At 41.6% G+C, this 17,246-nt stretch overlaps 1 protein-coding gene across 2 annotated transcripts in view; it reads left to right on the top strand.

The window, feature by feature from the left end:
• The window catches only part of PPFIBP2 (PPFIA binding protein 2), a 107,539-nt gene that overhangs the window by 54,757 nt on the left and 35,536 nt on the right, over positions 1-17,246 (top strand). For both annotated transcript variants that reach the window (XM_023743021.1, XM_023743022.1), the window contains exons 5-7: positions 8,398-8,490; positions 13,042-13,150; positions 15,795-15,856. In XM_023743021.1, coding sequence (XP_023598789.1) covers positions 8,398-8,490; positions 13,042-13,150; positions 15,795-15,856 — 264 coding nt within the window. The remainder of the gene's footprint in view (positions 1-8,397; positions 8,491-13,041; positions 13,151-15,794; positions 15,857-17,246) is intronic.

Here is a 17,246-nt window from a genome sequence, read left to right as displayed (position 1 = left end):
TCTGCTCTGTCCTATAAGGTCGCTATGAGTGTGAATAGACTCATGGCAACAGATTACTCTTGCATAAGGCAGCACAGACCCTGAGCTCCTGGCCTCAGTCCTACCAGATAGCAATTCTTCCCCGTTGCTAGTACAAATATTAGGTTTCCATGTGGAGGGATTTCTTTTCTGCTGTTCAAACTTGCGATAATCAATGAGTAGCCACATGACCTGAAACAAATTTTTCATTCTTGTGATCGAACATAACCTTCACTGGTATGCCCAGAACCTGTACCTCTATTTGTAGCTGTCTGGAGCACAAGAGGCTTAAAATCACTTGGTGTTACTTAAGTTGCATCATTGTTATGTACACAGGGATGTTTATTTTGAGTGCCACATTCAGTTAGCTAAGGTCATGGGAGGTGGTAGTTGCGTGAATGCAGTTTCCCATCCTACCCTGCTGCTGTTTTTTCCAGTGAACGTACTTAACCTCAGGGCTGATTGTGGTTTGGAAAAGTCAGGATTTTTTTTTCGTTTTAGGTAACCAGATCTGAAATAAACTTCATCCATGTAGCTCAAGCTTTTTCCTCAGATTCCATTTGGTATTTCAATGGGGGAGGGGGGGGGAAGCGGGCAGGATGCTGTTAATTGCAGATTGCTCCTTCTGTGTTGATTCTTACCATACCCTAACCTAGTATCCTGCTGCCTGTAGCAAGTTATGGAATAATTACTGATGGTGTTTCTGTCAGACCTGAGAAATCTGATGGATAGGTTTCTTGTCAAATGGCGAGAATTTCTCAATGGCCAGCTTGCTCAGGAGTCAGTCAGTGGTTGCCCAAATAAGATGTGGGTGTATACTGGGATTCCTGTTTATCTTACCTTTTCTTGTCAGCTTCTTGCAGTGTTTCTGGACCATTTCAGGGAATTCAAGATTGAGTTAATTAGATTTACTCCTGAAAAGCAGCACTGGAGAAGAGTGATTGAGAAGGAAAGGAAATACCAGAGTTAGGAGGATGGAACATAAAGCAATCCAAAGGCAAACGAAAACCTCTAGGTGGCACATCAGATCAAAGGAGATGGGAAGTCTGGCTTCCCTAAGACTGGGGTGCAGGAGGCTTGCAGCTGAATCCCTCTGTGAGATCAAAGGATTCTGCATGTAACACCAGAGCAGCCTGTTAAGAGGAGAGCAAGAACCCAGGATATGCTAGGAAGTGAAGCCAGTCCAATTGATTCGGGATATACTCAAGCATGAAGAACCAGAAAGGCTCTTTAAGATTTCCTTGGCAGAAAATGGATGTCTTACAGCACAGGCAGCGTTCTCATCCCTTCTTTCTTGTTATGGGTAGGACCTTGGAAGAGAGGGATTTTGGTCTCTGAACCGGAGCAACCAGAATGCTGGACTTGGAATACAGAGCAAGGGCTGGGAGGATTATGTTTGCTCAGAGTTGAGCTGACCTGACTAATCAAAAAAAGCAAACCCATTGCCACTGCGTTGATTCCGACTCATAGCAACTTTATAGGACAGAGTAGAACTGCCCCATAGAGTTTCCAAGGAGCACCTGGTGGATTTGAACTGCTGACCTTTTGGTTAACAGCCAAGCTCTTAACTGCTGTGCCACCAGGGCTTGACTAGAAGGGTTTTATTGTTCTTATTTCATTTTATTTATTTTTTGTTTACTTATTTTTATTAGAATAGAAAATATATTCACACAATTCAAAAATCAAAAGTTCAAAAGGGTATACAGCAAAAAATCTCCTTCTGTGCTATTCCCTGGCCAGCCAGAAACCAGTGTTATCAGGTTTTTTTTTTTTTTAATCTTTCCAGAGTTGTCATATGCATGGACAACAGCAGACTCATGTGGAGAATGAAGGGGGAAAAAAAAAATATATATATATATTCTTCCCTTATTTTTGTACAAATGCACACTATTCTGGACCTTTCTTTTTTAAAGAATTTTGATGTTCATTCTGTACCAGGTACATTAAAAAAAAAAACTTCCTCTTATTCATGTCTGCATATCATTCCACTATCTGACTGTACCCTAATTTATTTAATTAGTTCCCTTTTAATGGCCATTTAGGTTGTTTCCAACTTTTTGCTATTATAAATAATGCTGCAGTAAATGACCTTGGACGTGTGTGAAGATATTGAAGTGAAATTGATTGGGTCAGAGGGTACATGCACTTAAAATTTTGACAGTTATTTCCAAATTGCCCTCTATAGAGCAGAGAGGTTATATTCCCACCAGCCATGTATGTGAGTGCCAGGGGGATACTAAACTGAGTATGAAGGAACGAGAAAAGAAACTAAATAAAACTGTAAACAAGTTTAACAGGTAGGATGGGGTGGGGAAGACTACGATTATGGGAGATCTTCAGTAGTTTCACATAGGAAAGAACCATAAAAAAGAACTTTGATGACTGTTGATGAAGGAGGATTAATAAACAAAGTGAGCTGAGATTACAATATGGAACAGCAATGATAACCTTATAAATGTCACCTGGGCTTCATGATTTGGGACCCAAGAATGGAACAAAGCTACAATAGGGTCTGTCCTATGGGAGGGAAATGGACCTGTTAAGAGAGGAGATGGGATAGCCCTGGAGATAAAGAATTAAAAACCAAAGTTGAAATCCTAAGCCTGAGGGTAGGCACATAATGGGGGTGAGGAGGCCAGGGGAGGACAGAAAAACATATGGATAAGGAGAATTAAAGGAGAGTGGCCCAGAAGTGCTGGGGTATGCCACATAGTCACACTAAGCAGAGGGAGAAAAATAGATGCATCTCTGATACAGATCCCCAAACTGATTGGTGCACAGACAAGGAACAGTAGTGGAGTAGAGCAGCAACTATATTTGAATCACTCCTAAAAATTTCCTTCAGTTAAATACTAAGTATTTGATTTTTTTTTCTCTCACTTATTTACAGTTTCTATCCAGAGGGAAGAGAAGGAAACTGGGAAAAAGCTCTAATATTAAAGCAAAAGGAGAAACTAGTGTATGAAGTAAATGTGATAGGTTCCTTGAGAGAATGTGGTCACCGTTATTGGAGAGCTCATGAAACAGAAGAAGGGAAAAACTAGCCATAGACATATAAGCACTGTAGACTTTGGTAAATCACAACTTTGAAAGTTTAGAAATAAAATGGGTGGAAATCTCTGGAACTCAAGGAGATTGAACTGTTTGAAAGCAATGTATTCTGGTTGTGTAAGCTCACAAATGATACCAATAGAAAGCAAAAGCTTTAGAAGTACCTTGAAATAAGGTACCTAGTTTTCAAAAGGCCTTCTACAAAAGATGAAAAGGACATATGCTAAGAGCAAATAAAAGTGCACCCGCATGAACATTATCAGGAAGGGCAAACTCCAAACAAAAGGACAATGCTGAGGACAATTGAAAGATGTCTTAAAGTTACGTTCTCAGTAAGAAGATCTAAGAAAAAATGGACTTCATTTTGCCAGTGCCTCTGACAGGTACAGAGAACTTAGAACAGCACTTCCAGGACTGTTTGCTGTAAGTGAATTTTGGGAATCAGGAAAATTGAGTGAGTTGCTAGAAAACTGAAAATGAACTACAGTATTTTCTTCTTGATGTTCAAAATAGGGAAGAAAGTTATATGGATTCTATAAAACTTAGTCTATTGAGTTTGAGGTCAACCCTATGATACTTCTGTGAGAAGCTACTTTGATGACAAAGTAGGGATCCACTAAGAGTCACATCAGATTGACCTCATTGGCTTGACTGGTAATGTGTCTTTAGTAGTAGATCTGGTAAACCTGCATGTCAGCGCGGTGTTGCAGAAACATTACTTCAGTTAGTCGTGTGGATAAGGTAGAGGAATATGGGATGAATGCTAAAATAGCTATACTGGCACCTGAATGATAATGAATAATACCTTAAAGACTAACTTCAGTAATCTAGTAATCTGTCCATAGCTCTTCTGGTGTTTAACATTGTTATTCCGTAATTTAGGTGTTGATATAGAAGGCCTTGAACTTGTGATGATAGGAATCCAAAGAAAAACTAAATGTATTAGTTAACATCAGAATCCATAAAGACCTAGACAGACTGGGTTGGCATAAAAAGAGTAATAAAGAGGTTGGAGGAGCCTGCATAGTCCCAAATTGCTGAAGGTATAGAATGAAGCTCTCCAAGGGGGAGCCAAACAGCTTGAGGGAAGAGAACAAGCTTATGTATTTGACTGGGAGGAAGTCAGCTGAGAAAGCGTGGTGAGCATAGTATGCTGGACTCAGAAGCTTATCTTCCTGGGGGATGTGGAGAGGAAATGAGATGATGGAAAGCAGGGACAGCAGGTCTAGATTCTCATTTGAGAAGTTTAAAAATGGAGAGAACACAGAGAAGGGAGAGGGCAGTGGAGGGTAGTGAAGATTCTTGACAATAGGGAGAGAAGAGGAGGGCCACCGTTCTTCCCCATAGAATACTATGGCCACTGGGTCTCTGCAGAGTGACACTAAATGTCTATTGACTAGATAAGGGAAAGACCAATGGAGCTGGTGGTTAAAGGGATTCAGAACTGAATAGGTATGGATGCCAAGGTTTGTAGTTATTTTTAAAAGTTGTCATAAAAGGCCAGAATATTCTAGAGGTTACAAAGGAGTCAGGTTTAGAGTGGGAAGTGAAGGAGTAAGGTTTGGTCTAGAGTGTGAGGGAGAGGTTGGAATTTGGGACATATTAGCATGTGTAAGTGTGGCGTGTGCATATATGTCACCTGTGCATGAGGTGTTGACATTTTTGGATCTTTGAGTGGGGGAATTGACCTTTGTAATGTGGACACATATATAAAAAAGATGTGTTTGTATGTGTGTCCCTGCTTATGTCCTCATCTCTACTGCTGTTTCTGCTTCTTGAAGGGTTTCTTCTAGGCTCTGTGCTTCAGGTGTTGGCATGCAAGGATGGACCTCCAGCATGGTGCGAAGGAGCTAATCCGGCATGGTGCAAAGGAGCTAATTGCTGTTGCGGGTTTGTTGAAACTGCAAGGCAGTCTTCCACTGGCCCATGGATGAGGCAGGCATCAGGAAACATGCCATGCCTTTTGACTCCTGTGCAGAAAGTGGATGGCCATGGGCAGTGACTGCTGGGTGCCTCCTGCTGCTCACCCTTTGCACGCTCCTTCATATTCTGTGCTACTGTCTCAGGGAGCTCTGTGTCTGAGAGCTGACTGACCCTGCGTGCTTTTTTCTCCTTTCTCTTCCTTCCTACAGTCGGTTCTGAATGTGATCAGTGAGCTGCAGGAGCAGATGTGTAGGCTGCAGCTGGACATCCACAGGCAGATGCAAGCGCGCCAGTTACTCAGTAGGGACCACCCTGAGGAGGTGGCGGCCAGTGACGGTGCAGCCCAGCCCCAGCCCTGCAGCCAGGACTGTGCCCGTTGGGAGGGGTCACCTGTAGGAACCACACTTAAGTATATCAGCGCATGCATGTGTGGGGCATTTCACTGGTGGAGGGGCTGGGGGGCTTAGCATGGATCTGATTTTGCTTCTGGGAATAGCTTGGGACTCACTCCTCGTGGGAAGTGAGTGACCTTTGTGGCTCTCACTGAGCAGAGTCTGAGCAGGTGAGGCAGACCCTCATACAGGTGGTGGCACTCATCTCCCTGAGGGCTGGGAACAAGGTGTGTCAGACACTCTGAGTGATGGGCATTTGTGCCAAAGGAAGCCTCAGGATTCTCTTGCCCAGGTATATGACTCAGACACCAGTTCGTTCGTCTGGGCTGGGAAATAAACAAAGCTTTATGTCACGTGATTCTTTTTCCTTGGGGGGAAAAAATAGCATCATGAAAGAATCTTTTCAAGTTTATTTTTTAAAGAGGTTTACTCCCAGTGAGAAACTAGAACACAGTTTTCCATTTGCTGTGATCACTTAAGTCATCATCTGAATTTCCAGGAAAAATTTCCCCCCATAATCCCATTAGAGTGGCTTTCACGACCTCTAGCCCATGTGGGGTGTATCTGTCTGGAATTATAGACTTGGCCCCTCACACTGGTGTGACCTGGTCCTCTGTGGCAGTGCTGATGCCTGTATAGGATGAGCCTGCACCTCCAAGGCCTGCTTTTGAAGAGGAGGACTCTGGAGCCTAAGGCCAGTTAAATAATGACTTGAGTACCTTGTGTTTATTCAGTATACAGTACATACCTACTATGCACCAGGTACTGCACATAGTTGCAAAACAAACTTGGAACTAGCAAAACTCCTCATGGAGTTACAGTATAGGAGGATAACTAGCCATTAGCAATCATACAAGTAAATATTTAATTGCAAAGCACGCAGGAGATAGATGCGCAAGGTCTCACAAGAGGGTATAGAGGGGCACCTGAGGCAGTGTGGAGGTCAAGATAACCTTGTTCAGGGAGGCCTGAAGGTTGGGTAAGAGTTAGTGTGGTAGATGGTTCCAAACAGAGATAATGGCATATGTGAAGAACCAAGTTGGAAAGAGAAACTATAAAGTATTCAGTGTGGCTGGATCATAACTGGGGAGAAAGAGCAATATAAGAAGCAGGCAGGTATTGCTTAAGGGACATGGAATTTCCATTAAGGGTGATAAAAATATTTGGAAACAACATTGTTATTGTTGTTTTTGGGTGCTGTAGAGTTGATTTCAACTCATAGCGACCCTGCATGACAAAAGTAGAACTGCCCCATAGGTTTTTCTAGTCTGTCATCTTTATGGGAGCAGATCGCCAGGTCTTTTCTCCTGAGGAACTGCGGGGTGGGTTCAAACTGCCAACCTGTCGGTTAGCAGCTGAGCGATTAACAATTGTGCCACCAGGGCTCCTTTCCAACACATGTAATTAATGTCACTGAATTGTATACATAAAAAATGTTGACATGGAAAACGTTTTGTTACATGTGTTTTTACCATAGTTAAAAAAAAAAAAAAAAGAGACAGTGACCTGGGTCAGGATGGGCTGTATTTGTCATGGGTTATATTTATGAGCTTTGAGAAGCAGAGGAGTGACATGATCAGATTTGCATTGTAATCATATTGTTCCCCTGGATGCCCTGGGGTCAGTGGATAGAAGAGGGGCAGGAAGACAGAGAAGCAATCAATGAAGAGACTGTCCAGGCCACCAAAAGTAGTTGCTAGATCAGAGTGGTGGTGGTAGAGTTGGAGAGAGATAATTCAAGTTATTTTCTTGGAAGTAGAATCAACAGGGCTTGGGACGGGTTATATATGTAGGGGAAGGGGGAGAAGGAGATGTCAAGAATGGATCCCAGGTTTCTGGCACAAGCGATTAGATAAATGGGTATGCCCTTTAGTGAGACAGGGATGACTGAGGGAGAGAAGTAAGAGTTCCATTTTGGACATGACAATCCTGAGATGCCTACATGACATTCACATGTAGGTGTTAAGTAGGAAGTTTGTTGTATGAGTTTGGAGTTCAGAAAGCATATGGAAATAATTGGCTTTATGCTAATTTTTTAATAGAAACTCATATCAAACTCAGCAGGGCGAGTTGTTAACGGAACCTTGGTCTCTTCTTTATTGGAAAGGGTAATTTAAAAAACAAGGTCCCTGGAATCAGATGACATGGGCTTGAATTCCAATTCCACTGTTTATTAGCTACATGATGCTTAAATATCACTGCCCCACTAGCAATCTTCACTGGCTTCCTACTATCAAAAGAATGGTATCAGAACTCCTTATTTTCTCATTCAAAAGCCTTCACAATAGAGCTCCCACCTTATCTCCCACTGTTTGCCCACACCCATCCTCTGCTCCAGTCCAACAGGTTATCTACTTTTATGCATCCTCTTTTCCTGGATGCCCTCTCCTTCCCTTCTTTCTTCAAACCAATTTCCTCTTCTCAACTGAACACCCATTACTGGCCTCTACACTTGGCACTTGGCATTTATTCTCTTAGTGTTTCATTTCCATCCCACTCAACTGTCACTTCCTCTGTGAAGCTTCCCAGAACCACAAAACCCCTCTTCTGAGTTCCTCCATCCCCAGCACGGAGAGGTGCTCTCAGCCTGCTTTTTGCTACTTTGTCTGCATCACACAAGTAGAAGCTGTCTCCTTTTGGCATGTTTGTTCCACCTGTTCTCAAGCCCTACTTGCCTCGCCCCCTGCACACATGTTCATGATGCACACACACTCTGCAGTGGACGAGAGTGTCAGAGAAAGGGGCAGGCAAGAAGGGTTCTAAAAAGAAGAGGACATTTTTCTCTTTCTGGTATCTGAACTCCCTGATCTAAGAGATTCTCTTATTTTTAAATGGCCACACAGCTTTTCCTGAAACAAGGACCATGTTTACAGATTAAAACCACAGTGTGGAACCTGATGCTGTTGCTCTGCCTCCAGTATCCTCTGTGCATGAACGTACCCACGTTTGTAGACCCAGTGCATCTCCTGCTTTTTAACCATCAGAACTTTGTCCTTCTTTCCTGGCCCTCTAGGAGTTACTGCAAGAACTCAGGCACCTCAAAATCAAAGTGGAAGAGTTGGAAAATGAGCGGAATCAGTATGAATGGAAGTTGAAGGCCACTAAGGTAAGAAGAGGCAGTTCTGATGCTTATGGAGAGGGCATTGAGGCCCTGTAGGGAGGACCTGTGTTCAAACTTAGGTCTTTCAGTTGCCTAAACTGACACAGGGAGCCCTGGTGGTGAAGTGGTTGAGAGCTCAGCTGCTAACCAAAAGGTCAGCAGTTGAAATCCACCAGCCGCTCCTTGGAAACTCTATCGGGCAGTTCTACTCTGTCCTGTAGGGTTGCTATGAGTTGGAATCGACTTGATGGCAGTGGGTTTTGGAAGCTGGCACAGTGATTAAGAGTTTAGCTGCTAACCAAACGGTCAGCAGTTCAAATCCACCAGGCACTCCCTGGAAGCCCTACGGGGGCAGTTCTACTCTGTCTTACAGAGTTACTATGAGTTGCAATCCACTCAATGGCAGTGGGTTTGGGTTTTTGGTTTTGAAGCTTGAAAAATGTAAATTCATCTTACTATGTACCCAGGCAACGGTACTGAGCATAACAGGGACTACAGCAAACAGATTTGGATCCAGGATGTTTCTTTTGAAGAAAGCCTGCAAGATTATGACCTCCTGAAGGGTAGCAGTCAAGTCTCCTTCCCCTCACTGCGCTCACTGAAGTTGAGGCCTGGAAAGTTCTCTGAGAGAGCTAGTGAGCTAGCAAGTGAACAGTGAGCTAGTGACAGGTCCTAAGGCAGTGAGCACCAATGTATAGACCTGCATCCTTTTAAAATCAGCAATCCCTCTAATAGTGTTTTTTCTGAAAAATAGGCATGCCTTATTTTCAGTGATGATTGTATTCCTAAAAGTGACTTAGACTTTGAATATTTTTTTCAATAAATTGTATTTTTATTAAAAACTATTTAAAGGACACCAAGGATAAATCCTTTTGTGAAATAAATTCCTTCCTCCTCTCCTTTGTTTCTTCTCTTTTCTCTAATAATTAAAGTGCAGAGATTAAAACTGATGGGTTGAATTCAGCCCATAGATTTACTTTTTTTGCCCTGCATATGTATTTAAAAATGTTGAATTGTCATTTAAACATTAGGAAATTTCACATTAAAATATAGATTTTGGCCTCTTTTGGGGGAGGAAAAAAAAAGCTCTAACAATCTTGCAGAAGAAGCATTCTTGCCTGCTGGAGCCTTGGCAGGTACTATTTCTTTTTTTTTCCTTTTAAATAATATTTTACTGTGTTTTTGGTAAAATTTACACATCAGTTTAAGTTCCCATTCAACAATTTCTACACAAGTTGTTCAGTGACATTGGTTACATTCTTCACAACACATGAACATTCTCATTATTTCTGTTCTGGTTGTTCTGTTTCCATTAATCTTGTTTCCCTGCCCCCTTACATTCTCATCTTTGTTTTAAAGTAATTGTTGACCATTTGGTCTCGTATAGGTGATTTTTTTAAAGGAGCACAGTACTTATGGGTGATATTATTTTTTGAGCCAATTTGTTATTTAGCTATAAGGTGACCTCAGATGTTAGTTTTGGTTCAAGTTCTGAAGAGTATCTCAGGGCAGTAGTCTTGGGGAGTCCTCCAGTCTCAACCAGTCCAGTAAGTCTGTTTTTTCTTTTTTTAGGAATTTGAGGTTCTGTTCCATATTTTTCTCCCATTCTGTCAGGGTCCATCTATTATGGCCCTGATCAGAACAGTCCATAGTGGTAGCCAGGCACCATCTAGTTCTTCTGGTCTCAGGGGAGATGAGGCCGTGGTTCGTGTAGACCATTTGTCCTGTAGACTAGTTTCTTCTTTGAGTCTTTGTCTTCCTTCTTTCTCTTTTGCTCCAGACTAGTAGAGACCAATAGTTGTATCTTAGATGGCCGCTTGCAAGCTTTTAAGATCTTAGACACTACTCACCAAACTAGGATGTAGAACGTAAATTTTATGAACTATACATTATACCAGTTGACTGAGATGTCCCACAAGACTATGGTACTAATCCTTCAAACCCAGAAATCCAATCCCATGAGGTATTTAGTTATGTCTAACAGGTACTATTTCACAAGGGTCTCTGCAGAGCCACCTAAGGATGTTACCTGATGTGTCCGGTAGACATTTTAATTTTTACTTGTTATTACAGTTTCCAGAGTCCCTTGTGATTCTTAACTTTCAAGCTATTTAAATATTTTGTACTTTTGGTTTTAGTTTTCCATAAGTTAATTTTTAAGTTATGAAAGCAATACATACTCCTTACAAAGCATTTTCAAACCATACAAAATAGAAATGAAACTCACTTATATACCACCCAAGAACTACCATTGTTAATATTTTCTTCCAGGTATTTCGCTCTCTCTGAATTTCTGGTGTTGATAACTTACCTATAATTTTATAACATGTTTTTTTCATTTAAGCTTATATTGTGATTTCCCATGTATTAATAGAAAACTCTATGACCATGTTAATATCTATTGAATATTCTACTGTATAAATGTAAATAATTTGCTTAACCATCCCTTGTAGTTGAGTACTGAGGCTATTCCCTCACACCTCACCACATTTTTTCAGTATTATAACTAAAGTTTTAGGAAGATATTTATGCTTGGAGATTTTTTTCTCCCTTATTTCAGGTTATTTCTAGGATCAATTCCTAGAAGTAGAAGTACTTGATCAAACTACGAATATTTTTAAGGGCTTTGAGTCACATTGTCAAATTGTTTTCTGAAGAATTTTATTTCTGTATACCTAATATAATTGCATCATCTTTGAGCAACCAGTAGCAGCAACTTTTAGGAAAAAAAAATTTGCTTATTTGATGCCTGGGGAAGGTTGATATCCACATATTTTAATTCCCATTTTTATGATTATTGGTAAGGTTAAACCTTTATCCTTTGTTAATTGGTCATATATTTCTTCCTCAGAATTGTCTGTTCATATTCTTTGCTCAGTTTTCTGTTTTGGTTTTAGTGTTCTTAGTGATCTATTTTATGTTTTATTAAATATCAAGAACACGAACTTTTGTTATATTTCTTATAAATCTCTCTCTAGTTTATTTGCCTTTGCATTTTTATGCTTTCTTTAATGGTTTCTTCTATCACCTCAAGAAAGTCTTTTCCCAACTCTGAGTTTGTATAAACGTTGACCTGAATTTTCTTTTAGCTTTTTTTTTTTTTGAGGTTTGAAACTTAGCTTTAGTTCTATAGTCCATCTGAAATTTGTTTTAGTATAGGGTAAGAGTATAAATTTTATTTTTACTTTTTACCTCAAAGAATAATTTAATTGAATCATCTTTTCCTTTCTCACTGATAAGTGATATGTAGCATTATCATATAATAATTTAAGTACTTTGTAAACATTAACTCATCTGGTCCCCATAACAACCTAAGAGGTAGGTCTGTTATACTCCCATTTTACAAGTGAGGAAACTGAGGCACAGAGAGGTTAAAGAACTTTTCCCAGATCTTAAGCTAGTTACTGATATCCGTAGACTGTCCAAATCTATTTATCTACTAGCCTGTTTGTATCTGAGTGCAGCCTTGTATGTACTTGCCTACAGTCACCCATTCTAGGAGGACTTTTTCTCAAATAACTCAGAACCTTCCATCACAGTGCTCCACTCAAGCAAGTCCTGTCTCGGTAAAAACCTTTGAAGTTGTACATACTACCCTCTGTTATAAAACCAAATCACTTCCCCCCTTCCCGCCCCCATGCTTTTTTTAAATTACAAAAGCTCTTTGCCTTGGCATGTAGACCTTTGAAATGCTCAGGGTTGTTTAATAACTACCAGGTGTTGAACACCTCCTATGTGCTAGAATATATCAAACCCTTTGCTCACATTTTCTCATTTAATCCATAAAATAACCCAGTGAGGTATATCTCATTATCCTCATTTTCCAGGTAAAGAAACTGAGGCTCAGAGTGGCTCAGAGGTTCAGATCTGGGTCTATGTTGTTCCAAAACTCATGCTGTCTGTCTTATATCATCCTGATCCCTTGCAGTAAAAACCCACACTGTTTTTTTAAGTTCTTCCGTTTTCTGCTTAAGGTTTCTAAGGCCCTAAAGGTGATTCATATTCCAGTTCAGCAGCACTAGGGTGTGGTCCCTGGGTTTAATGAGGCGAAGCACTTGCAGGGAGCCAGAACACCCATCTCTGCATGTCAGCTCTTGGCTCACTCTTTATCTACCAATAGTGATTTGATTTCCACTGTACTTCCTGCATGAGGTGGAAAGATGAAAGGACCATGAATATTTTGGGAGAAGGAAGACCATATCCAGAAAGAGAATGTCTACTTCTAGACAGCCTTCCCATTGCACACAATCCCAGCTCCTCAGCCTTAGAGGTACCTGGGCCTCAGAGGGCAGAGTAGGGAAAGAGCCTGGTCAGGTAGGAGGGATGTAGGGGAAGGAGCAGATTGACAGGGCTTCAGGTAGAGCTGGAATAGCCAGGAAAAATGAGTGCATTCAGCAGAGCTCCACCCTGTAGGGAGGGCAGTGAGGTATCTCTGGCATCTTTGCTAACTTCCTAACATGTCTTAGGACCTGATGGGCTCTGGCCTCTGGCTTGAGGCCTGTCATAACAATTTGGTCATCCCTCTGACCTGGTAGGGATTCTCTGTTGCTCTTCCAGGCTGAGGTAGCCCAACTGCAGGAGCAGGTAGCCCTGAAAGATGCAGAAATTGAGCGTCTACACAGCCAGCTCTCCCGGCCCACGGCCCACAGTGACCATGCAGAGAGAGGTAACTGGCTTGACTGTGATGGAATGCAGTTGCCCCTGCACCCTCTTGCATTAAGTGGGCATGTATGTATGTGTGTATATGCTTGTATCAGTAGGTGTGTTGATGTGCTTGTACGTGTATGTATGTGTGTGAGGGTGTCTGGGTACACACGTGTGTGTGTGCATGCCTAAAAGGCATGGCTCTGTTGTGGAAACATTGCCATGAATCCTCCCCCTAAGATTCAGTTCTGAAGACTTTCCTCACATGCATAGTATTAATTGAAGCTCTATGCAGCCACCTCTGGAGTTTTTATTGAGAATGTAAGAAATGCCTGCCTCTTTCACTTGATTGAAAGGACCTGCTTCTGTGTCATCACCAAAGGGGAGACTTCAGCAGTTCATTCAGTCATTCCACGTATGTCCGCAAATACCTGCCTGAGACTTGTACAAGGCCCTGGGGCTACAGAAACAAGTTCTTTCTCATCCTTTAGATGTCAGTTTAAATGCTACCTCTCAGAAAGGCCTTTCCTGGCCACCCTACCTCAAGTAGGTGCCCCTATCCTATTTTTCTCTAACTCAGCATCCTTTGTGTTTTCTTCATAGCGCTTATTACAACTTACCAGTGTTGCATTTTTAGAAGTCTCTTGTATATAAACTGTAGCCCCCAACTAGGGGGAGGGACTGTGTCTGTCTTGTTCAAGATTGTGCAGAGCCTAATATAATGATCAATCCATGGTAGGCTTCTAAGAAATATTTGTTGAACAACTGAGTGGATAGTAAATGGTCCCTGAGGAGTCCATGTCTTGCTGATTAAAAATAGAGGATAATTTTTCAAATATTCTTATTAACACATATTTTCTACTTATGGCTATTTGCCATGTATAAAAAATGGTCAAGAACCTTCTAAATCTCTGCTTACCATCTAGGCTTCAGAGCAGTGCTGGGGAGATCATATGGTCCTGTGGATTGACACCATTACCAAGTGTCATTTTGGCCTTAGCACTGCCTCACTTGGATTTCTGGCAGGGGTGGGGAAGCCATGCAGCCATGAAACAGCAGCTTAGACTGGAGAAGGAAATTAGTGACCTCCACAAGCCTCTCTCAGTGTCTCCCAAGCAATTAGGTATGTCACTACTGCCAAGGCATAGTGTGGAGGCTGGGTCCTCCTAGGGTACTCTGAACTACCTGTGATGCCAAACCTGGGCAGGGAGTTCCCCTAATCATGACTTCTAGACCAGGTAATCCTCCTCTCTACCCTATGCTTCCCCACAGTCCAAGCCTTCCAGGCCCTGCTCCATTCCATCTTCAGGTACCTCCTGGAGCTGGTCCTTTGGTCATCCTCTTCTCAGGTTGGGGCCTGGCCAAAAAATCAACTCAACTGGAGCTTACTCCACAAACTGGGCTGGAAAGCTGATCCTCAGCTACAAGGAACCTAAGATAAAGAGCAAGCACGCTCCTCTTTACTCTGAAAATGACTCCCCACAATTGTTCACACAAAGTCCACAGACCCACTGCGCCCATCCTTGTTGGATATGAGCAAGCATCCTAAAAATGAGATGTCTATTCTTCTGTTCCCTTGTTTCCTGTACTTTTCTAATATACACATCTCTATTCCCTGGTGACACATTGGTTAAGCTTTTATCTGCTAACCAAAAGGTTGGCAATTCAAATCTACCAGCTGCTCCTTGGAAACCCTATATGGGAGTTCTACTCTGTCCTGTAGCGTTGCTATGAGTCGGAATCACCTCAATGTTTTTTTTTGTTTGTTTTTTTGTTTTTTTGTGGGAGTGGGGTGGTGGGGAGCAGAGGAAGTTATTTCCTTTACAGTTAAATCAGTTTGGGGATGGGTGTAGGTACCTGTTTGGAAAATCTACTTTTGTGCCAATTTTTAGGCCTCCAAGTATCTGGTGGGATGATCTCCACTTCCTTAAAGCGCTGGCCTTTGACTTGGCTCTCCAGACCAGTTTGAGAAACAGTCAAGAAAGGCACTGTTGGGTCCAGAGTGAGAGGAGGCCACGGGTTGGCCATCAAGGACTGATGTAGATCCTTTGGCCCATAGAGAAATTCTGTAGCTTTGTAATTAAACAATTGTTTTCCCTTAGCTGTAGACTTTGTCTTAATATATAGATCCATCTAAGCATTTGCTAGTAAGTTCTAACTATCATTTTAAATTACTAAGTACCCAACTATTTTACATAGTCACTATTTTCCAGTCTGTATTCAGCTGCAATTTTTTTTTTCCTTATTTTAAATGCTCCTCTGCTACAGTCCATGAGATGTATGATTTTCTCCAAAACAAGTCAGCAGCTCAGGTACATGCCTGTCAAGCTGTAAAGGACATGGATGGTGCATTCTTATGAGATGCTGGTTGTCGATGATTTTTTGGTCCTTCTGAATCACCTTTGAGTAAATGGCAGTTTGGTTTTGCTTACAAATGTTTATAAAGAGAAATCAAAATATTAGGTTCATCCATTTAGTAATTGAGCAAATATTTAATGATACTCCATGCCAGATACCACTCTTGGCTTTTTAAAAAAATGAAGGAGACTGTGTGTAATTTTTTCACATGGAAATTCCTCAGGTTTGCACTTAAGGAGCATCTTATTATGTGGGGATAGCTCTTTGAATTTATATAATTAATTCTTTCTACACCTAAATTTTTTTAGACCAAGAAATTCAATGTCTGAAAATGGGAATGGAAACTTTGCTTGTTGCAAATGAAGATAAGGTAAGATGGTCATTGAGTGGCCCTATCTTTTTTCTTAAATATCCCTGGCTCTGTTTGGTCCCTGCTGGTCTCTGATCTTCTGGACAAGGCCATGCCTATCAGGCTGTTGACTCAAGGAAGGGTCAGGAGAACGGCTTCTGCCTCCTAGAGATGCAGCCTCAGCCACCTGTTACTGGCTTTGAGGCCTGGGAACTTATCCTAAGTACACTCTCCCAAAGGCAGATTAACATCCTGCCTGGCCATATTGATGTAGGGGGAAAAAAACCCACTGTAGTTACTGCCAGTATCACAGCTACTGCTTAGACTTCCAGCAAAACTCAGGAGCAGTTCCTCTAAACCCCTATGTGGACGATCTGGTGATAGAATCATCAGAGAGACACTAGGCACCATGCAATGCCTCAATTTACCCTTCCTTCTTAGATTCTTCATATTTTATTCCTGCATAATCATAAAATAGCCATTATTTATTAGGTACAAATTATCTCTGAGGATCACAGCCCTGCATTTTAAGATGAGGAAACTGAGGCTCAGAGTGCTTAACTACTTTTGCCAAGGTCAGGTAGCTAGTAGATAACAGAGCCAGAGTTCAGACCCAGGTTTGTCTAACTCTAGAACCTACATGGCCCCCCAGACCCCTAGGCCTTTGTCTTGAAATAAATGATCCTCTCTGGGAATTGCCTCATTTGTTTAAGGAATCTCAGATTCCCAAGGAACAGTGAGGATATTAGAATAAATAAATATAACAACTTAATTTTAGACTTACTTTGTTTAGCTCCAGAGGGCAGTACTCGGATCAGGAGGCAGATTTCCATGGCTACCTCAGGAGAGTAGGGAGACAGTGAGTTTCATCATTTCTGGAAGTGCTTAAGCCCCATGAAGCCCATGCCAAGGAGATTTTTTTTTTTTTTTTTGATAGATGCTGGACTGTAGCACTTGGGTAGAGACATAAATGTCTGCAACCACCTGTAAGGCCGACCACTGAGAATCCAAGCTTTATGGGAAGGGGTCTGGATATTGTCTTTCCCTTTGGAGTGCTCCATAGGTTCCATATGGGATTTCTTCCTAGTGTGCCCAGAACATAGCGTTGACCCCAAAATGAAATTGTCTGAGGTGCCAGTGGTGGTGTTTACATCTAAGTCTGCTCTTACAGCCGTCACATGAATAGACATATGCACACCCATGTGCACTGCAGCATTGTTCACAATAGCAAAAAGATGGAAGCAACCTAGATACCCATCAACAGATGAATGGATAAACAAACTATGGTACATACATACAATGGAGTATTATGCAATGATAAAGAACAATGATGAATCTGTGAAGCATCTCATAACATGGATGAAACTGGAGGATATTATGCTGAGTGAAATAAGTCAATCACAAAAGGACA

The sequence above is a fragment of the Trichechus manatus genome, unplaced genomic scaffold (assembly GCF_000243295.1).
Source record: "Trichechus manatus latirostris isolate Lorelei unplaced genomic scaffold, TriManLat1.0 scaffold00232, whole genome shotgun sequence".
In the NCBI taxonomy this organism is placed as follows: Eukaryota; Metazoa; Chordata; class Mammalia; order Sirenia; family Trichechidae; genus Trichechus; species Trichechus manatus.
The sequence above is the reverse complement of the archived record's forward strand: the minus strand, read 5'-3'. Positions and strand labels throughout refer to the sequence as shown.